This window comes from Dasypus novemcinctus, chromosome 10 (assembly GCF_030445035.2).
Source record: "Dasypus novemcinctus isolate mDasNov1 chromosome 10, mDasNov1.1.hap2, whole genome shotgun sequence".
NCBI classification, from domain to species: domain Eukaryota; kingdom Metazoa; phylum Chordata; class Mammalia; order Cingulata; family Dasypodidae; genus Dasypus; species Dasypus novemcinctus.
The window spans coordinates 105,811,174-105,832,925 of NC_080682.1; the positions used below are offsets into that span (position 1 = coordinate 105,811,174).

The 21,752-nt window shown below is 55.3% G+C and overlaps 1 protein-coding gene across 1 annotated transcript; it reads left to right on the plus strand.

Annotated features, from left to right (window-relative positions):
* The first annotated feature begins 1,165 nt into the window (after positions 1-1,165).
* LOC101435041 (2-acylglycerol O-acyltransferase 2-like) lies at positions 1,166-20,065 on the plus strand. The gene is made up of 6 exons (XM_058305933.1): positions 1,166-1,256; positions 8,221-8,399; positions 17,265-17,469; positions 17,714-17,888; positions 18,427-18,626; positions 19,702-20,065. The coding sequence occupies exons 1-6, from the start codon at positions 1,166-1,168 to the stop codon at positions 19,854-19,856; spliced, it is 1,005 nt and encodes a 334-aa protein (XP_058161916.1). The 3' UTR covers positions 19,857-20,065.
* Positions 20,066-21,752: the final 1,687 nt, after the last annotated feature.

Sequence of the window (21,752 nt, forward strand, 5' to 3'; positions counted from 1 at the left end):
TTGGTCTGAATAAGCAGGTAAACAGGCATTGCCCTTTACCGAGATGGGTGCGAGCAGGGAAGAGCAGGCCTGGGCGGGGCGGGGGCGGATGGGGGGAGAGGAATCAAGCATCAGCAGTGACTGGAGCTGTGCAAAGATCACGTCCAGGTTTAGACACGCTAGGATGGGGCCCCCAGCAGGCAGCCACGTGAGGATGTCCCGCAGTCACCTAGGAGCTCGAGTCACCACTGACGGGAGGTGCTGATTTGGGAGTCCTCCCCATGGAGATGACAGGGCTCTAGACTGGGTGGGAGGGGAGGGGAGAAGGCCAAGGACGGAGGGAGAGGAGGGGCCTCACATTCAGGAAAGGCTCCAAGGGAGCCCAAGCAGAGCACTGGCCGGGTGGAAGGAAGCCAGGAGGGGGTGGCAGCCACAGGCCCAGTGGTGCCACGGAAGGCCTGAGCAAACCTGCCTAAGGCTGCTGAGAGGGCAAGGCCAGATCGGGGAACTGAGCGTGGATTTGGCTATGTGGCGGTCCTCGTGGACTTCTCAAGGGCAGGTTCTCAGAATCGTGGATGTGAAAGTGTTGAGCAGGGAGGACGGAATGGGAGGCCAAGACAGGACAATGTCAAATAGAGACGGCACTTCCCAGAGATTTGCTGTGCCCGGGAACCGAGAACTGGGGCGGAAGGCGGCAGACGCAGTGAGGTGGGATTCCAGAGCAGAACTCCTGTGGCCATTGTGGACCATGAGCAGGGCCCGGTTGAGGGAGGAGCCATGGACATGAGGAGAGGGAGGAGGCCCTTGGACCATCGCTGGAACCAGGTCACTGAGCAGGTTGGATGGGGATGAGATCCAGAGCCAAGCAGTCCAGGTGGAAGAAAGGGCACGATCCGAGCGCCCAGAGCCTGGGGACCTGGAGATAAAGCGCTGTGGAGGCGGCCCTGCCGCTGATAAAGGCTGCACAACCTCTGCTTCCTGCCACCTTCAGCCGGGCCCCAGGGGAGGCAGGATTCAACAGTTTCTTCTAAGAAACAGTTCCCTCCCAGGGCAGAGGCAGGGAGCCTTGGAGCTGGGCGCAGCGCGGCGCCCTGGGCTTGCACATCCTTGGGCAGCACCCAGAGCCCGTGGGTGCTCTGGCCCCAGCAGCGCTCCGAGAAGCCCCAGAGCCAGGCAGAGCACCAGGATGGTCGAGTTCGCGCCCCTTGCCGTGCCGTGGGAGCGCAGGCTGCAGACGTTCGGCGTCCTGCTGTGGGTCTTCTCCTTCCTGGTCTTGCGTAAGGCAGCTGGGCGGGGTGGGGCTGGGGGTGCGGTGGTGGGAGACCGTGGCTGTGGCCGGGGGGGGGGGGAGACCAGAGGCGGAGGCGCAGGGTGCCACTGGAAGATGCTCGCCCCGAAGGGACTTGGCAGCGCCCACAGCCCCTGCCCAGCGGCCCTGGAGAGCCGGGTGGGTAGGCACTGAGGACACCGCCCTGGCTTTGGGCAGGTCACTTAACTTCCCTGGGCTGCCAATTGTCCCTTGATTCTTGGGCAGAGACCCGGGCTGCGGGCTGGTGTGAGGGAGGATAGAGCTGATAGTGGAAAAGATCCAGGAGCCTCAGGGCGCTAAGGGGGACAGGAAGAGGGGGACAGGCATCCTTCCTCCCCCACAGAGGAGGGAACTAGGACTGGAGGCAGGTGGGAAAGAGGGAGGAAGGGGGAAAGAACAGGACAGGGAGGAAAGGGGGGCTGGGAGGGGGGGCTGGGGCAGCCTCGGGCTGGGCAACGCGCCCGCCGTGGCCTGGCCGGCCTCCTGCCTGACCTGCCCAGGCCCCCCTCTGTCACCTGCAGAAGGGGGCGCAGTCGCGGCCTCAGGGGCTGCAGGGCAGGCGAAAGGAAACGCGTGCTTTGGCACAGCGCAGACCTGGCCGGGACCCTGGGCCGTGAAGGCACAGGAGGGGAGGGGCGCGCCCCCTGCACCCCACCCGCGATAAACACACCGAGTGTGACCGCGGAGGGCCGCATTCGCCAAACTCCTGCGCTGCTGCAGTGAGTGTTGGGAAGAGGCAGGTCCCGGGAACGCGGGATGCGGTGTGCCCCACGGCAGGTGACAGGTGACCGGGCCGCCGCCCAGGGCTGGTGTTCAGTCTGTAGGCAGGATACCGACGCAGTCCCTGCGGTTTGGCCCTGACCGCCTCCTCCCCACCCTGCCGCTAAGGGGTTCCCCTTGGCAAAGCGGCCCTGCGAACCCTGCCCTGGCCAGGCCGGAATCCCTTCTGATTGGTCGGTATCACTGCCCCAGGGGTTGGTAAACTCTTCTCTCTTTTTTTTTTTTAAGGATTTTTTTCTTTCTAAAGGAGGTACTGTGTAGTGAACCTGGGACTTTGTACATGGGAAGCAGGTGCTCAAACCGCTCCCCAGTAAACATTTTTAATACCCCTCAGTCCGTTATCCCCATTGCAAGGTGTGCAGGGAACTGAAATGTCTTAAATGCCCTGGCTTGCCCGTCTGGAGTCCTGGGCTCCTCCTACTACCAAAGAAAGGAAAGCAAAGGAGGCGGGGAAAGGGGAGAGGGGCCGAGGGGCTTGGGAGAAGGTGGGTGTGGGGGTGGGAGGAGAGCAAGGGGGTGGCAAGGGCCACGTCCAGAGCAGCCAGCAAATTCTGCTGGCTCCTGAGCACCTCGGGACAAAGGGCACTGGGGACCAGAGCCTAGTGGCTCTGCTGGGATCACCGGCAACGAGGAACCTTGTGCTCAGCTGGGCTTGTGCTGTTGTTGAGAACAGGAGTGTGTCTGCATGCTCACTCCCCCACCCTACCACAGGCCCTTGGCACGTGCCTAGCCCTGCTACCCCAGGAGCCTGGACTCCCAGGAGTGGCATGGAGGGATGAAATCAGCCTTGGGCCTGGGAACCAGAAGAACAACTGCTGAAGAAAGGGTTGTGGGCCCACTCGTGCCAGGTGTGGGGTTGTACCTCACCCTTTATTCCGAGGGCAAAGGGAAGCCTGGGTAGGCCTTTAGGCAGGGGAGTGACAAGGTCCAATCAGTGTGTTCAAGGCCCCCGTGGCTGCTGGCGAGCTCTCCGCCGTGTTTGGGGTGTGGGGGGGCAGTCCCAGTCCAGCTCAGGGGTCAGCAAATTACAGACCAGAGATCAAATCCCGGTCCAACAACAGTGTTTCTTATATTTTTAAGTAGGTACCTTTTAAGTCACTACTTATGTACCCAAATAATAGCCTCAAATTTCCCTCTTGGGCTGCAGTCTAAAATATTTACTATCTGGCCCTTTAAGAGAAAGTTTGCCCACCTGGGTCTGGAGAGGCTGGTGTGGGGTGGGAAGAGTGTCCCGGTCCAAGAGACAGTCAGAAGATCCTGTCCCCAGGCCCCCAGGCCCGGGGACCACAGGTGGATGGCGAGGGAGGCAGGAGGACAGGCTGCGGTCTCGGCCTCCGCACGGCCAGCTGTCCCCACCAAATTCAGGGGAGGAGAAGGCTTCGGGAGTTAGGGGGACACATGCCATGGTTGATTTTGAGGGTCTGTCAATTGGCATTTACATCCCTAGACTACCATTTTTGGCCACATCACCATTTATAAACTAACTTGGTCACTATGTGCTACCATCCACTCTATACGTTTCCACACTTTTACGGAAAAGCTAATTAAAATGGCTACATACGTTAAACATCACTAGTCTATCTTAGCCCTTCTCTTATCTGCTTTAAGAAGCCACCACCTACCACCAGGTCTTGGAGATATTTTCCTATAATTTCTTCTAGAAGTTTTATGGTTCTTGCTTTTATTTTTAGGTTTTTTATACAGTTTGAGTTAATTTTTGAATAAGGTGTGAGACAGGGGTCCTCTTTCCTTCTTTCAGCTATGGATATCCAGTTCTTTCAGCACCATTTTGCTGAATGGACTGTTCTGCCTGAGCTGTGTGGGTTTGGCAGGCTCATCTGCAATCACTTGGCCATACCTGAGAAGGGCTGTTTCTGAACCATCAGTTTGGTTCCATTGGTCTATATGTCTGTCTTTATGCCAGTACTATGCTATTTTTACCACTATAGCTAGGTAATATGATTTAAAGTCCGGAGATGAGGGTTAACTTTTTCTTTTTATGATGTTTCTGGCTATTCAGGACTCCTTAGCCTTCCAAATAAATTTGATAATCATGTTTACAATTTTTAAAAAAAATATTGGTGGAATTTTTAGTGGGTTTGCATTGAATCTGTATATCAATTTGAGTAGAAGTGACATTAATGATATTCAGTCTTCCAATCCATGAGCATGGAATATTCTTCCAGTTATTTAGGGCTTTTTGGATTTCTTTTAACACTGAGTTGCAGTTTTCTGAATACAAGTGCTTTATATTGTTGGTTAATGTTATTCCTGAGTATTTGAGTTTTATCTGTCCTATTTCCTTTTCACCACTCTTTTGACACTTTTAGTTACCTTTATTGATATAATCTTCATTTCTAGACTCTTCCAGGTCTCTCTCTCCTGTCTTTACTTTTCAGGCTCTAGCACACCCTTTAGTCTTTCCTGAAAATCTGTTCTCTTGCTTAGAAATTCTCTCAGTTTCTGTTTACCTGTGAATATTCTAATCTCACCCTCATTTTTGAAAAACAGTCTTGCTGGATATAAGATTCTTGGCTGGAAATTTTTCTCTTGTAGTATCTTAAATATATCAGATCACTGTCTTCTTGCCACCATGGTTTCTGGTGAGAAATCAGCACTTATACTTATTGGGTAGCCCTTATATGTTTTGTTTTTTTTAAGGATTTATTTTATTATTTATTTCTCTCCCCTTCCCCACCCCCCCACCCCCACCCCCCATGACCCACCCCGGTTGTCTGTTCTCTGTGTCTATTTGCTGCATCTTCTTTCTCCACATCTGTTGTTGTCAGCGGCATGGGAATCTGTGTTCCTTTTTGTTTTGTCCTCTTGTGTCATCTCTCCGTGTGCGCAGTGCCATTCTTAGGCAGGCTGGACTTCTCTTTTGTGCTGGACAGCTCTCCTTATGGGGCGCACTCCTTGCGCATGGGGCTCCCCCACGCAGGGGACATCCCTGCGTGGCCCGGCACTCCTTGCGTGCGTCATCACTTGCACATGGGCCAGTTCCACATGGGTCAAGAAGGCTCGGGGTTTGAACTGCGGACCTCCCATGTGGTAGACGGATGCCCTAACCACTGGTCCAAGTCTGCTTCCCACCTTTATATGTTATGCATTGCTTTTCCCTTGCCGTTCTCAGAACTCTCTGTTTGTCTTTGGTATTTGATATTCTGAATAGTATATCTTGGAGTTGATCTATTCAGCTTTTTTCAGATGGGAGTATGTTGTGCTTCATGGACATGGATATCTATGTCCTTCAATGGGGCTGGGAAATTTTCTACCATTATATTTTCAAATATTCCTTCTTCCCCTTTTCTCTCCTCTTCTCCTTCTGGGACAAGCATGACATGTCTGTTTGCATGTCTTTTGCTGTCATTTAGTTCCTTGAGAACTTGTTCGATTTTTTCCATTTTTTTCCTCATGTATTCTTTCGTGTGTTCACTTTCAAAGGCCATTTCTTCAAGCTCACTAATCCTTTCTTCTTCCTCCTCAAATCTGCTATTATATGATTCCAGTGTTTTTAAAATTTCATTTATTGCAACTTTCCCATAAAATCTGCTATTTTTCTATGTCTGCTTTCAAATTCTTCTTTGTGTTCAGCCAGTATCTTCTGAATATCCTTTATCTCTTTAGTCATCATATTGAAATTATTAAGGAGATTTGTTTAAACATCTGTGATTAGTTGTCTTAACTCCTTTATGTCATCTGGAGGTTTATCTTATTCCTTTAACTGGGCCATAGCTTCCTGTTTCTTGGTGTGGATTGTAATTTTTTGTTGGTGTCTTGGCATCTGGCTTACTAGAGTATTTATTCTGGGTACAGTTTTTCTCTTTAGTTTAGGGCTTCCTGCCCTTTCTCCCTTGCTGGTTTTGCAATTGGAGCCAAGGATGTAATTGGTGTTATAAACTGTGGAGGCTCAAGCTGCCCTCTTTGCCCCAGGGACCAGTGCAGCTTCTCCCAACTTTCTCCTTCGCCAGAGGTAGGAACAGAGTCACAACTGTGTGGAATAATCCAAATCATGCAGGCCTAGACTGAAGTTGCCCAGAGATACTGATAAAGCTTCATGTCCCTTTCTCCCCTGCCTGGGGTGGGGATGGAACTGCAGCTGTGGGTAGCAATCTGTGCAGTGCAGGTCCAAGATGACCGCAGTTGCCCCTGTAGACTTCTGTGCCAGCCAAAGGTACCTGCAGTTCCCTGGATAGGCTGGTGCAGGACCAGCCAGCCTCCTCCCTGCCAGAGCCTGTGCAAACTATTTATTTTACCAGAGGGGATAGATGCTCTAGGTGGGATTCTTTATTTGTGTTTTTTTACATTTCAATATTTTAATGTGAAAAATAAAAACAAGTCAACTTGAATGTAAGTGGCAAAAGCCCAGTCCCTCTCATCCTTGTCCCTTGTTCCCCGGCATCCTGTCCCCTTCTTCCCAACTATGGGAGTCCATCCATCTTCCAGGCATGTGCAAATGTTCTTTTTCTTTTTCAAAAAATTTTTGCATTTTGCTCCCATTGTTCCACAACTTCATCTTTTAGAAGTTTTATTATAAAATATTTCAGACAAACAAAAGGGAGTCTCGCATCTCCTGCCCAGATTAGGACAGGCTAAGGCAGTGACAACCCACCAGCCTGGGCACAGGAGGGAAGCTGAGCAGAAGGAGCTGCCTGTGAGAACACCCACCTGAGGCTGCCATTCCTTCCCGTTTTTAAAGAAGCAACAGATGTCTGGGTTTTACATGCAGACCTCGCTTTTAACATTTTCAGTAATTCTTTCAATAGCATTTAAAAATGACATGCCGTAAAGCCAGCACTGGATGGTCATCTCCATGAGGTCAGGGATCTCTGTATCTTGTTCACTGCTGTATGAGCAGCACCTGGAACATTGCAGATGCTCCACGTAAAGCGAACATCTGTGAACTCCAATCTGCATCCTCTGGCTTATGAAACTTTACTGAGTTAAACGCCCCCTCCTCCAGGAAGCATGCCAAGATTGGCAATCCCCTTCTGCCCTGCTTTCAAATGGACTACACAGCTGGAAGCTGGCCTTCTTGGAGGACACGTGGTGTTGAGTGGAGGCAATATTGGGGAGAGAGCAGTGTTCTCTGGGGAAGATGCTCCATTGGCATCAAGTGGCTGCCTTACAGATCACCTGGCCCTGAGATGAAGCCATGATTAGCCTGCAAAAAGGGAGGGAGAATTGTTGGTGCAGAGAGAAATTCCACACTGGGCCTGGTCCCAGCTGTGCTGCACCTATGACCTGCAGGGCAGCCAGGAGCTTGGCCCCTTCCTTGCTCACCTTCTCCAGGAAAGGACAGTGCAGGCAGAGGAAACTGTGAGCACAAGCTCAGAGGCAGAAGGGGGCTCAGTGAGTATCAGAACACTGAGCAGCTTCCTTTCACAGACAGCAAAATCCATGCTTTGTTCATTTCTGTGCACTCCTCTTGATTTACAGTGTTAAAACACAAGTTTCATCCCATGAGCTCCGAAACCAGTAAGGGGTTTAGTTTGCAAACTGAGTAAAATACATTCTTTATTCACTTCTACTGCAGCAGAAGGAGAGAGGCTTGGCTCACGGGAGCGGGAATGCCAGTCTCAGGTGCTTGCACTGCTCCTCGAAGTTTCAGGAAAGCTGTGGAAGGGCTTTAATTAAAATAAGGACCGAGCCAGATTTATCTTTGGAAAGACAGGGCAGAGGGTTAAGGAGAAAGCTGCTCTCCTGTGTGTCTGAGGTCCCAAAAGATGGAAAGTAGAACAGCTCATCCAGCCAGTCACTCCTCATCCATTTATAGAGCACCTGCTGTATGAATAGGCATTTCCCGCCTGTGAAAGCAGTGTTAGTATTTCAAGTATTGCAGAATCTTTTGCAGGGAGGCAGGGGGAGGGAAAGGGGAAGACTGGAGTGAACGAGGCAGCCTGGTGCAGTGGGGGGATGAGCTTTGGAGCTGGGCTTCCCCGGGCTCCAGTCCCTGCTCCAGGAACAAGGAGGGCTGGTTCCACTCGAGCCTCCATCTCCCTGAAGGCAAGGGAAGCTGCTCTCGTCCCTCGGGGGCCACGGGCTGGACAGATGGAGCTGCTAGCGTGGGGCGAGTGGGGACGGCGTGGCCTGGGCAGCCGTACTTGCCTCTCTGGGACCTCCGACCACTGACCGCCTGCTTCCCTCCCCAGCCCACCTCTGCGTCACCACCTTCATAGGCCTCCTGTGCACGAGGCTCTGGCTCTGCGCTGTGCTGTATGCAGCCTGGTGGTGCCTGGACCGAGACACGCCGTGGCAGGGGGGCAGGTGCGTGGAGGCCCTGAGGCACTGCTTCCTGTGGAAGTACCTGAGGGACTATTTCCCCACCGCGGTGAGTGATGAGGCTGGTCCGGGTGGGGAGAGGGGTGGCAGGGCCCAAGGACCCCACATCTCCATGGGAATCCTTGCCTGGCATGCAGGAGCCTGGACTTCCACTGCTGTGGGGCTGGGAAGAGGGGCAGCTTCTCGGGCACGCGGGGCCAGTGTGAGATTGACGGCCGTCCAGGATGCGAAGGCGCTCTGTGACGCGTGGAACGTGACGCACATGTTTGTTTTACAGATGCAAACCTCAAGGCCCAGGTTGGGAAGGTGAAGGTAATAAACTCACAGGTCTTAAGAGACTGTCTAGCCCCATGCATATCCATCAGACGAGGAGACCGATGCCCAGAGAGGGACAAGGGTGTGAGCAATGACACACAGCAAGTTCTTTTACTGGTTTTAAAGTTTGTGCTTTGACTGTGGGTGAAGGTGCAGAGAAAAGAGCCCTGACTCTGGTATGCTGCATGTCCCATTCTGAGCCTCAGTTTCCCCATGTAGCCAGTAAGCAGACTGGACCCCCACTGCTCTGAGTGCCTTTGAGTCTCCGGCTCTCTGGCTCGAGTCTCCTCCTGGCCGTGATGGCCACTTGGCCCCGGGCTTGAGGGTCACCTGAGGGGAGGAGAGCGTTGAATCTGAGGGAGCCGATCCCTCAGCTCCTTCACAGACTCCAACAGACCAAGCCCTTGGCTCTAAGCAGCTGGGCAGGACTGGTTTACTGACAGATAGGATAAGATGGGCAGGCAGTGGGGACAGAAGGAGGTGCCTGGCAGGGGTGGTTGCCCCTCCTCAGAATCAGGGCAAGGAAAGGTGTAAGGTGTGGTCTCAATTAGACAGACTGGATGCTAATCCCACGTCTGCTGCATACTAGCTGTGTGACCTTGGGTGAGTTGCACAGTCTCTCTGAGCTTGTTTCCTCACATGTAAATGGGGGTGATGCCACATACCTCATAGGGTTGTGTGGGCTCCAGGCGACAATGCAAGTAAAACACCTGGAAGGTTCCTAGGAACTGGCAGCTTCGGTTATTTTCCTGAGCCAGTGGGGACTCGAGGAGGCAGGGGTGTGGCTGGGGGCTCGGGGAGGCTCTGATGGCTGGAGCCCTGCTGCCCTGACCTGCCCCCCTGAGTAGCCTCTCCTGTCCCTCCAGGAGTCAGGGCCCAGCTGGTAAAGCTGGGACTGCCAGTGGGAGAGCGGGCGAAGGAAATCGGCTGGTAAAGGTTAAAACCTGCCCAGGACATGAAAACTCAGCGGGGCAGGGCTCCGGCTGGGCCGCCTGCTGAGAGGCCTCAGGCCCGACAAGGACCCGCAGAGGCTGAGCAACAACTGCAGGGCCTGCGGGGCAAAGGGCAAGGGCAGGGCACAGGCGAGGGTGGGGGGTGGCTGGCAGAGACGGCCGCGGCCCTGGGGGTGGTAAATGCTGAGGGACAGAGCCCGTGGGCAGGGGCATTGCTGAACTGGGGGTCTGGGTGGAGCAGTCTTCCCTGCCCCCTGGATCTGCTTCCTCTCAGGGGCCCCTCCCTGGTCTCACCGGCAGAGACAAGCAGGGCCCTGGGTGTGTCATGGGCACAGTCCCTGGTTCCCACCCAGGACCCTAGAGCTTTGAGATTCTGAACTCCCTTCCCAGCCTGAAGTGCCTGGAGGTCAGAGTTTCTTGGGGAGGGAGAGGCTGTGGCCCAGGGAGAGAAAAACCCACCCGTCCAGTCAAGGGAAACCGTAAGCAGGTTGGGGCCTCCAGGAGGAGTCTGTAGCTCCTAGGTCTCCCCTCCCTCTGCCAGCCGAATCCTGAGCTCACCCGGAAAGCAGGGCATGGAAAGGTGGTCTGGGAAGGGCCCAGCCCAGGCAAAGAGCTGGGCGCTGGTCCCAGTGGAGTTTTGACAGTAGCCTGGTGTTCACCGTGACTAGAGGAGAAGGTGCTCCGGGGCATGGGCCGAGAGAGGTCTGCAGGGACAAGACATCCAAGCCATAGAACTGGACTCCTCAGGTGACAGAGAGCAAGGGGACAGCCTCTTGGGCAGCCCAGTGGCCTCCAAAGGACAGCGTCTGGGCTCTCTTTGCACCCAGAGCCACTGCCAGTTACAGGTCTGGCATAACTGGTGATGCTCGGTGCCTTTTCCAGCGTGGGGACCCCGTTTGCACAAATTCCTCATGTGCAGTTGTGTGGGTGCACTGTGTCCCTCAATGCCTTCCATCGCCACCCGCCGAAGGTGGGCAGTAGCACCCAGCGGCTGGCAAAGGGCAAGATGCCTTTCACATTGACCTTGCGTGTCCCTGCTGGGCTCCTGCGGGGCAGCACTGCCACCTGCAGACCCCCTTCCAGCAGACCTCGCAGGAGACCCTCTGGGCCCTGCAGGGATCTTGGGGTGAGCAGGAGACAGCGAGCCCCGGCTCTGCCAGGAGCTCCTCAGCATTCACGAGCCTCTGTGTCCTCTGTGAAAAGAGAGCGGCCCCCGCCCACCCCGCATCCCGCCAGCTCTTACGGGATTTATGCACCAGCCCTGACGTGGTACTTCAGGCCCAACCAGGAAACGGCTTCTGGCCTGGAGCCACCTGAAGTCCCCTGAAGGCCCACCAAAGAGCTAGTGCAGAGAACGGGCAATGCTCCATGTCAGAGGAGCTTCTGCCCCCTTGGGCTGAAGGTCTGAGCGGAGCTGGGGAGATTTCATCATCGCCAAGCAAACACTGCACAGGAGACTCAGAAGCGTGCAGTGCCCTGCCCGGGCTGTGTCCCTCGTTGTCAGGAAATGTGGTCCCCATAGTTCTGGTCAGAGCCAGCTTGGGGCAGCACAGGGCACCTCCCTGAGCCCCCCTGTCCCCACCACCCTCACCTGGGACAGCACCTCAGCTCCCCCTCAGTGCCCAGGCCTCCTCTCAGCACACAGGGGTCTCCACCTGAGTCAGAGGGGCTCTTGGCCGGCTGCTCGCCCGGGCTGGGAACTCCGGCTTACACAGCCCTGAGGATGGGGCGCTCCCTCCCTGAGACAGCTGCTTCACTGGGGGAGAAGGGCTGTCTTCCCGGGAGCTGGGGCCGGCCTCCTGCCATCCTCCTAGGAGTCCCACCTCTGCCTTTTGCAGGGGGAGCTGGTTCAGAGGCCCCTGCCCGCAGCCCTAGGCTGCCCTGAGGGGCCTGGGGGCTTCCACGTCCCCCCCAGCCAGGCGGCTCTCCAGCAGGGCTTCTCAACCTCTGCACTGTTGCCATTTAGGGCTGGAAAACTCTCTGCTGTGGAGGCCTGGCCTCACCCCGGCCCTCTACCCACTAGAGGCCAGCAGCACTGACCCTGAAGTGCGACAACCAAAAATGTTTGCAGACATTGCCAGATGTCCCCTGCGGGGCAGGGGGCCAACATTGTCCCTGTTGAGGCCCACTGCTGGTGGGTGGGGGTGGTCTCCTCAGTTCTTCCTCCCTGGCCCCGTCAGCTCTTCACTGGCTCCTCTTCTGCCGACACCCCCAGTCCCTCCTCCATGTGGCACAGGACCAGCCCAGCAGTGACTCCCAGCACACCTGGAATGAAAGCTAATCTCCACGGCAGCCTGAGGGCCCTGCACCTGGGCCTCTGCCCACCCAGCCCTCTCCTGCCTCCCTTGCCCCTTTGCCGCCTTAGTTTTCCCAATATGAGTCACGTCCCTGGCACTGTGCCCTTACTTGAAGTGCCTTTAAGCCCCGCTGCCTTTCACCTGGGGATCCCACAAGGCTGGGCCGGCTGGCTGTGCCCACGGGGCCAGGCTGCCTGGGCCCACCTCCTGGCCCTGCCTCTTTACTAGGTCAGCGGGTGAGCAAGGCCATTACCCTTGGGTCTCGGATTCCTCATCTGTGCAATGGGGGCAGCGACGTCCGTACTGTCTCACAGGCTTGACGGAGGATGACGCTGCATGCAAGGTGCCTGGCACATAGTAGGTGCCATGGTGCCCGCCACATCTGCCATGCTTTCCAGATTTCCAGGCCTGGCATGCACTGTATCTCTTCAATGCTAAGACATACCAATATTTTATGTACCAGTGAGAAAAACTTCTTCCAGTTAGAATAGCCAGCGCCTCTTGATTTCACAATGTTAAATATGAAAACATGTGCATCTCAGAGCTGATGGAAGAGTGTCTGTGAGATGAGGGCAGGGCTGAGGAATAGCCAGCGCCTCTTGATTTCACAATGTTAAATATGAAAACATGTGCATCTCAGAGCTGATGGAAGAGTGTCTGTGAGATGAGGGCAGGGCTGAGGAAGGAGGAGAGGGCAGGGCCAACACCTCACCCCAGAGGCCGAGGAGGATGGACACTGGCCCAGAGCCATGCAGGGAGTCACCGCCTGTGCCAGGGAGATGCCAGGCCTCTCCAGCCATCGGGCCACCATGCACAGGTGCAGGGAAGGACCCATCCTAAAAACTGCAGTCCCCAGGAGAATCGCTCTTAGTAACCTGAGCAGCTTCACACAGGGGCCAAATGGTGGAAATAGCTGAAATGTCCATCAACTGATGAAAAGACAGACAAACTGCGGTCCAGGTAGACAATGGAATAGTATTCAGCCATCAAAAGAAATGAAGTGCTGATTCATGGACGACCCCTGAACACATTAAGCTGCGTGAAAGAAGTCAGGCACAAAAAATCACAAAGGTCTCCATTTATGTGAAATATCCAGAAGAGGCACATCTATAGAGGCCTAAATTAGATTAGTTGTTGCCAGGGCTGGGGGAGAAGGGGAGAACAGGGAGTGATTGCTAATGGGACAGGGTTTCTTTTTGAGGTGTTGAAAGCATTCTGGAATTACACAGCAGTGTAGGTTGCACAACCTTTTGGATGTTCTGAAATCACTGAATTGCACAATTAAAATATGGCATACAAAATATATTAGTAAAAAAAATTAGCAACATCCAGAGCCTAGTAACTTGGCTCAGCCCCCTTGCCTGGTGCCAAACCAGCCTGACAGCACAGGCACCCAGTCAGAGTGCGCCCCAGACATCAGCCCATCTTTGCTTAGTCACACTCCCCTATCCTAATGGAACTGAGGGGGCAAGACAGAGAACACTGCACTTTACAGTTTGTAAATCTCTCCCCTTCTCTCTGTATATCCCCCTGGAATCCAACCGTGACCCTGCCAGGGAGGCGTTATCACTGTCCTGGTGAGACAGAGGGAAAACTGAGGTACGGAGGGGGCAGCAGCCTGGCAAAGGGCACGTCATGAGCCAGCGGCAGAGCCTGGCCTGCTGCCTCTCTGGAGCAGGGCCCTTTCACCTGCAGCCCAGGTGACACGTCGGAGCAGGACGGGAGCAGGCGCCTCCTTCCAAGGAGGCTGCCTTGGCCTCATGCACCCGCAGGCTCGTTCCTTCATTCCTTCACTCCACAGCTTTCCAGACCATCTGCCCTGTTCCAGGCCTGCATGGGTGCTTCTGGTACATGGGCTCTAATCTTGAGCCCTCACAGTGCTGGGATGAGAGACTGGGGCACAGGGGACAGATAGAAGGCGGTAGTGCAGAAGACACCAGCAAAGAACACGTCTGGAGAGGTGCAGACTGGGCCTTGGGGGGCAGTCATGGGCCCACCAGGGCCCACTCCTGGACGCGAGCAGATGCGTGTACAAACGCTGGCACCCGTGCCTGGACACAGGCCCTCACATCACCAGCATTTTTCTCTATGCAAATTTGTCTTTATGAAGGAAGTAATCACTCATTCCTTCATGCATTCACTCGTTCTTTCATTGTTCATTTATTTCAACCTGGTAATACGATCTTGTTCAAAATGCACAAGAGACAAAAGGATATACAGTCAAAGTCTCCCTCCCACTTCATGTCCCATCTCTCCAGGTCCCTTCCCCAGGGGTGGCGTCTACTAGCAGTGTTTGGGGTGTCCAAATGCAGACGATGTATTTTTCCCTCCTGTGCCCAGTTGGTGGCATTCTGCACACGCTATCCTGCCCCCTGCTCTTTCACCTGCTGATCTGTTGTGTTCCTCATCTTGTATCAGGACAGGAAGAGCTGTTCACACTTCTCTACACACAGTGATCCACCGTGTGTTTCATAATTAGTCAAAAAAAAAGTCTTGTTGATGGGCATTTGATGCCAAGTGTTTTTTTTTTTTATTTTGTGTGTGTGTGTGTGTGTTTGAGGTACTGAGCCTGGGAATTGAACCTGAGGCCTTGTGTGTGGGAAGCTGGTGCTCAACCACTGAGCCACATTGGCTCCCCTGAGTTGGTTTTTTTGTTTGTTTCCTTGCTTTTTTTGTTTTTAGGAGGCACCGGGAACTGAAGCTAGGAACTCCCATTGGGAAGCAGGTGCTCACATCCATTCCCCCCGGGGTTTTTGTTTTATTTATCCTCTCTCCCCAGATGGCGCTCTCCTCTGTCTGCTCATTGTTTGCTTGCCTTCTCCAGGAGGCACAGGGAACCTAAGCTGGGACCTCCCATATGAAAGGCGCGTGCCCAACGGCCTGAGCCACATCCGCTCCCCGCAGGCCGCAGCGGGGCTGGCTTGTGGCATCTGCGCATTCAGGTGTCTGCTCACTGCAGTGGGTAGGGCGTCTGCTCATCTTCTTTAGGAGGCACTGGGGCCCGAGCCTGGCACCTCTCCTATGGCAGGTGGGTGCTCAACTGGTTGAGCCACATCTGCTCCCCTCCCCAAGTTTTTGATATTAACAAAGGATACGTCAGTGAATAACTTGCATAAATGTGATTTTGTACAAGGGTGAAAAATTCTATAAGCTCATTCTTCTGCAGCAGGGTTAAAAGGGTCAATTGTGGTTTTTCAAATATTTTGATGAATACTGACAAATTTCCCTTAAATGGAGATTGTACAAAATTACCCTTCTACAAGCAGAAAATGAGAACTTAAAAGCAAGTGTTTCAATGCACTGAGCAAGTTATGTTTTTAGAGAAACCACACCAGGTAGATTCCTGAGGCAGCACTTGTCTCAGGGAGAATCCCTAGCGATTGCTCTGCTCTGTCTATATTTTCAACCCAGCAAATCCCCCAGTGCATGAGGGGAGGAGGCTTGTCCTCATCTGGGGAGGCGTTGGGCCCTGCAGCCCTTCTGCGAAGAGTCATTGGGTCTGTGGGAGTGGGACAGAGGCCAAGTCCAGTCAAGGACAGGTGGGCCTTGGGCTGGGAAGCCTAGGTGGGGCACCCAGGCCCCGTTGCTACCTCCCAGGCCCCTCCAGGTCCCTCCAGGCCCCTCCAGGAATCACCTGCTGAAAGGTGCATCTTGACGGCAGAGTGACCTTTCACGCGGGTGAAGCTGAGTCATCATGGGAAGGACAGCAGATTGCAGGGCCCAGGCCATCAGGGTGCTTCCTGCCCAGGGGTGGGGGTTGGGCCAGGAGCCCTGGGGACTCTTCAAACTCCAACTGGCTGTGGCTTCCAGGACACAGGTCACTCTGAGGGGGGGGTCCACAGTTCCTGGCCGAGTGGGGATTGGATGGTCTCCTGAACAAACACTGGCCGTAGCAGACTCGGCTACACTGCCACCTCTCAGGACACCTGCCGCGAGCAGCGTTTGTTAACTCAGTCCCATCCCCACCCCATCCCCTTCAGCTAGAAGCTGCTAACCACAGGCAGGCCCCCCCCCCCGCAGTCTATAATATGACACCTGCAGGGACCCCACGCCCCCTCCATGCTGCATGCCTGAGCAGACCCAGGCACGTCACTGTGCTGGAGCCCCCTTGGCCAGGGAAGGGAGTGGAGGCAGGGCAGCAGGGCCTGGCTGGGGGAAGCAGAGGGCCACAGGGTGAGAGACTTGCATTGCAAGGAGGAGGAAGCAGGACTGGAGCCAGCCTCCTGGGCTGCCTGCTCTTTCAACAGGAATCCACTCCTGATATATCCTCTCAATGTTCACTCACAGGTCTTTTTTTTTTTTTTTAATATTTATTTCTCCCCACCCCCTTGTTTGCATTTGCTGTGTTGTTTGTTGTGTGCTGGTCTTCTCTTTTAGGAGGCACTGGGAACCCAATCATGACCTCCCATGTGGGAGGGAGGCACCTAAATCACTTAAGCCACTTCTGCTCCCTGCTTTTTTTATCTCTCATTATGCTTTCCTCCTTGTTTCTCTTGTTGTGTCAGCACTCCCTGTCAGCCCCGCACATCAGCTCACTGTCTTGCTCCTCTTCTTTAGGAAGCACTGGGAACCCAACCGGGACCTCCCGTCAGTGGTAGGTGGGAACTCAATCACTTGAACCAGATCCTCTTCCCACTCACAGGTCTTTTTTTTTTTTTTAAGATTTATTTATTTATTTATACCCCGCCCCCGTCTGCTCTCTGTGTCCATTCACTGTGTGTTCTGTGCCTGCTTGTCTTCTTTTTAAGTGGCACCAGGAACTGATTCTGGGATCTTCTGGAGTGGGTGAAAGGTGATTACTCTCTTGCGCCACCTCGCCTCCCTCTTCTGCTGTGTCTTCCTATTTTCTCTCCTCTTGTTGCTTTACTTGCTGCATCAGCTGACACTCCTGCACCGGGCAGCACTCCTGGATGGGGCAGCACTCCTACACAGGGCAGCACTCCCACACGGGGTGGCATTCCCACACAGGGCGGCACTCCGCATGGGCCACCTTGCCACACGGGTCAGCTTGCTCTCACCTGGACATGGAACCCTGGACCTCCTATATGGTAGACTGGAGCCCTCCTGGTTGAGCCACATCCCTTTCCCTCACAGGTCGTATATGCCAGGTTTTCTAACATTGTTTTCTTGCCATGGGCCTCGCTGGGCATGGTGGCGCCCGGTGTGGCCCTTTGGTGCCTTCAAACTATATTCTGTGTCTTAGCTTTGGTAGTTCCAGGAGCGGCGGGCATGCTGGTTCCACATACCGCATCTTTACAGATGACGGGCCTAAGGCCACACGGCCGGGCAGTGGTGGGCAGGGACGGCCACCCGGGGCCAGCGCGGGCTCACCAGGCCTTGTCCCTGCAGCTGGTCAAGACTGCGGAGCTGGACCCCTCCCGGAACTACGTCGCGGGCTTCCACCCCCACGGGATCATGGTCGCAGGCGCCTTCCTCAACCTGTGCACGGAGAGCACGGGCTTCTCGGCGCTCTTCCCGGGCACCCGGCGGTACCTGATGGCTCTGCCCTTGTACTTCCGCATCCCCTTCCTGAGGGACTACTTCATGAGTTTAGGTGAGCCTGGGGCCCGGCAGGGGCGCTGCAGGGCCGGCTGCCCGCGGGGCCGCGCGCTCCCCGCGCTCCCCGCGCCTGCGCAGTGGGAAGGAGGCTCCAGGGAAGCAGGGCCAGCCCCGGAGCGGGGCCGCGAGCTCCGGGAGAGCTGGGAAGAGGGACAGGGCTCGGGCCTGTCCTCAGGGGGCCCCGTGGGCACTGTTGATGAACTGCACCCCGAGGCTGCTGCACCTTCCTTCCCCCCCAGGGCTGGTCACGTCAGACAAGGAGAGCGGCGCGCACGTGCTGAGCAGGAAGGAGGGCGGGAGCCTCCTGGCCATCGTGGTGGGGGGCGCCCGGGAGATGCTCGACGCCAGGCCCGGCGCCTACACGCTGGTGCTGCGGCACCGCAAGGGCTTCGTCAGGCTCGCGCTGGAGCACGGGTACCCGCCTTGAGGAGGGGCGACTGCACAGATTCTGTTTTGGTGGGAGATGTACCGGCCCGTTTTCAAATGCCCAGAGAAGTTTCCACTAGAGGAGACTCGGTGTTCAGAGGGTCTGGGTGGGAAGGAACGTGTTCCCCAAAGCTGACACTAGATCTGAGACCTTTGGGATCAGGGAGAATGAGGTGTGCAGCCCATTCCAAAGCTGTTCTACCTTGGAGTAGGCCTCATTGAGGAATAGGAGCCAGCTGGGGTAGGGGAGATTTTTCTCGAAAGTTTGGAAAGATGGAAAACATCACGTGAGGTATTCTAATCTACCTGTCATGGTGCGAGTGAGAGGTCGTGGTCCAGAGAGGGGCAGAAACCTGCCAAAGGTCGGCGAGGGAGGCTATGGCCAATCCGGGAAAGAACCCAGACCTCCCATTTCCAGCACAGGGCTCTGTCCTCCACCCCAGATCCTGGGTGCTGTGTCCCTGAGGGAAGCGAGGTGCCTTCTTGGGAGATTCGTGCATGTCCTGACTCTTCTGTCTCTCTCCAGGGCAGCTCTGGTGCCCATCTTCTCATTTGGGGAGAATGAACTATTTGACCAGGTAAAGAATCCCCCCGGTTCCTGGTTGCGCCAGATCCAGAACCGGCTGCAACAGGTCATGGGCTTCTCCCTCCCACTCTTCCACGGCCGTGGAGTCTTCCAGGACAGCTTTGGCTTCCTGCCCTACCGTCGGCCCATCACCACCGTGGGTGAGTTAAGACCCAAGCTGGGAGGAGGTAGGCTGCAGGGACAGGGGCTTGGGCTGGGCACTGCAAGGGCACGTGGGGATGGGCAGGCACCTCTCTGTCCTCAAAGAGCGTATATTTCTAGCCAGGGAAACACACACGTGGGCAGATAACCCTAATGCAAGGCAGCCTGGGATAAGACCATAACACAAAGAACAATAGTCCCTGCTGGTTACCGAGCCGCTGTGTGCCAGGCTCAGCACTGGCTGACTTACATTCAGTGTCTCAGTTTCTCCTAACCACCTGCACGGCAGGGATTATTATATCATTGACAGCAAGCTGAGGCCCAGAGAAGTTAAGTAACTTCCAGAAGATAACACTGCCTCTGAAAAAGCAAAATTGAGATTTGAATCAGGATTTATTATGCCAGAGAAGGAGGGTTTTTAATTCTGACCCAAGGGTCTCAAAGCACTTATTGGAGAAGGTGGGTGAAGGGAGGGATGGTCCAGGCCTGGGTACATTGTGTGTCCCGTAGCAGTCAGTAGGCTCCGAATTCGAGCCTGCAGGATTTCCTGTGAGCAGTGGGCATGGACTTTAGTGCGTCCCCTCTGAGCTGTCAGGAGACCTCTGCTTCTAGGATTCGTATCAGGCTCCTCTGCCCAACACTGTAGAGAGAGGCCCCTTGGTCTCCTTCCACCCCTGTTAGTTCAGCAGACTTGGTGAGCTTCTAAGCCCTGCTTTCCCTGTGCTTTTCCTGGCTGCGTGGCCTTGAGCAAGTTACTTAATCTCTCTGAGCCTCATGGCCTTACATGCCAAATAGGAATGATAACAGATTCCATCCCCCCAGGAGCGCCACAAGGCTTAAAGGAGATAATGCAGGTAAAGCACATGGCACTGTCAGCTGCTGCTCTTGTTCTATCAGTACCGTGCAGTCATGCCCTAACCTCTTAGAACTGATCACCTGAAACTAGAGTGTGGAAGGGGTTTTCTACGAGCACTTTCCTGGGGCGATGCCCATGGGGTGCGCGCCTGCACCAAGGGCCCGTGTGGCCCCAGGTGGTTTCCACTCTGAGCCGCTGCCTGCTTTTGTGCCTTGCAGTGGGCAAGCCCATCGAGGTGCAGAAGACACTGCATCCCTCGAAGGAGGAAGTGGATCAGCTGCACCAGCGCTACCTCAAGGAGCTGTGCAACCTCTTTGAGACCCACAAGCTCAAGTACAACGTCCCCGCTGAGCAGCACCTGGAGTTCTGCTGAGCGCCTCCAGCCAGAGGCGGGCTGTCCCCAGAGGCAGGGCCGGCAGCCGTGGAGAGCATTAGAGAGCCCAGCTGGAGCTGCTGCCATCTGAGAGGGCTTCCTGGTGGCATTTGTTGAACACACCATCTCCAGAGACACCCCCACCCCCACCCCCAGACTCCTGCATATTCCACCCACGCCAGGTCCCAAGTCAGACCCGCAATGTGGGAGAGCAGGCCAGACTCTGGTATCTGTGATCCGCATGCCTGCTCTGAAACCTCTGCAAGTCTCTCTCTTCTTGGCCTCTGTCTGCTCACCTGTGCAATGGGAGAAAGGGCTGGACGAGAATGATTTCTGAGGTCTCTGTCCTCTGTTGTGATGTCACTCAATGGGCTGAGGAAAAAGAGCGGTGACTGGGTTTTTCTTCCTTTACCACTGAGTGACAGCACAAAGAACCACCAGCCACCAAACCCCTCTCCTACAGGTCCCTCCATCCTGCAACTGCCCTCCTCCCCCAAGCTAGACAGGAGGGGGTGGCCACTATGTCCCTGGCACTCTCCTGAGGCATCTTCAAGTTTCTGAGTCCTTTGGGCTATGGAGTGGCAGCCAGAGGGTTCCAGAAGGTGAGTAAGGAGAACTGAGCTCCATCACTGATTGTTTCTGCATGACCTTCCCCTGAGCCTCAGTTTACCTGACTGGCTAAGGTGACCTCTGATTCTCAGGCCTGACTCCATAGGTTCACCCCTGACTCACCCTTGGTAACCTAAGCCCCTGACCTCGGCACTAGAAGGGACCTCAGTAAATGTGACTTTAATAAATGGGTTGGGCCGCCTCTCCTCCTGGCTCCAGGCTGTGTCTTACTCCTCCTGAAGGTGGGCCAGGCTGGGCAAGGGGAGCCCACACTGGTGACTTCATGGTCCTCAGCCCCGAGCTGACGCCTCTGGCTTTCTCCTTCAGGGGCAGAAGGAAAGCGTCTGGTAGGAGGCAGGGCAGACTAGCACAGGGAATGGAGCCACATGCGAGGCCTGGTGCTCGCAAGTGTCCCCAGGGTGGGTGAGAGGGCACTAGTGCCCTGACGAGAAGTCTGGATTCCTGGGTTTGGGACATGCATCCCTGTAGCCCCTGCCCCCCTCTCCACCTTCCAGGGCCTTCTCTTTGGCAGCGGGCAGTGAGGGGCAGGGCATGGCTGGGCAGGCTGGCGCTTGCGAATCCCCCTCACACCCCAGCAGCTAAGCAGAGGCCTTGCCCTCCAGGGCAGAGCACGCGAGGAGCTACACCATGGGTGGCATTTGGAGATGTTTCCGTTAGGGTTTGAATCCTGGCTCCACCCCTTCCAGTGACCCTGGGCTAAGCCACTCTACCTCCAAACCTCAAGCTCATCATCTGAGAACGATTACAGTAACTGACCCCTGGTTTGGGGAGCGTGTCCTAAGAATGTCAGCCACTGCCTCCTTTAGGGGATGATGTAAGGTAGCAGTCAGATGGCAAATGGGCACAGTGTCTCCAGAAGGTGCTTGTCATCCTATAGGCAGCATGGCGTAAGTGTCGCAGGAGAAGCAGGGGAGACGGGCAGTAGGGGTCCAGAGGAGGGAGTGGAGATTCCCAGGCAGCGGGGAGACTTGGGGCAAGGGACATGAGGGCAGGGCCTTGAAGGAAGCAGGGAGGTGAAAAAGCGCCCTGCCTGCCCCACTCCCATCAGTTACCTCCTGCCGTGTAACAGGCCCCTCCAAAGTGAGGGGCTGAAACCACCAGGGTTATTTCCGCCGTTCTGCGGTTGGCGGGTGGTTCTCCTGGGGCTTGCATTCGGCTGGTGGGTGCTCTGTGGCTGGGACCGGTGGAGGAGCCGGAACAGCCGGGCCTCTCCACGTGGGCCCTGGGCCCCTCCAGACTGACGGCCTTCGACATGACGCTGAGTGG

Excerpts from the sequence above, each read along its gene's own strand:
- LOC101435041 (XM_058305933.1), top strand. The coding sequence starts at position 1,166 with ATGGTCGAGTTCGCGCCCCTTGCCGTGCCGTGGGAGCGCAGGCTGCAG. Across the intron at positions 17,470-17,713 it reads GGACTACTTCATGAGTTTAG|GGCTGGTCACGTCAGACAAG; the intron begins GTGAGCCTGGGG and ends CTTCCCCCCCAG. Across the intron at positions 18,627-19,701 it reads TCGGCCCATCACCACCGTGG|TGGGCAAGCCCATCGAGGTG; the intron begins GTGAGTTAAGAC and ends TGTGCCTTGCAG.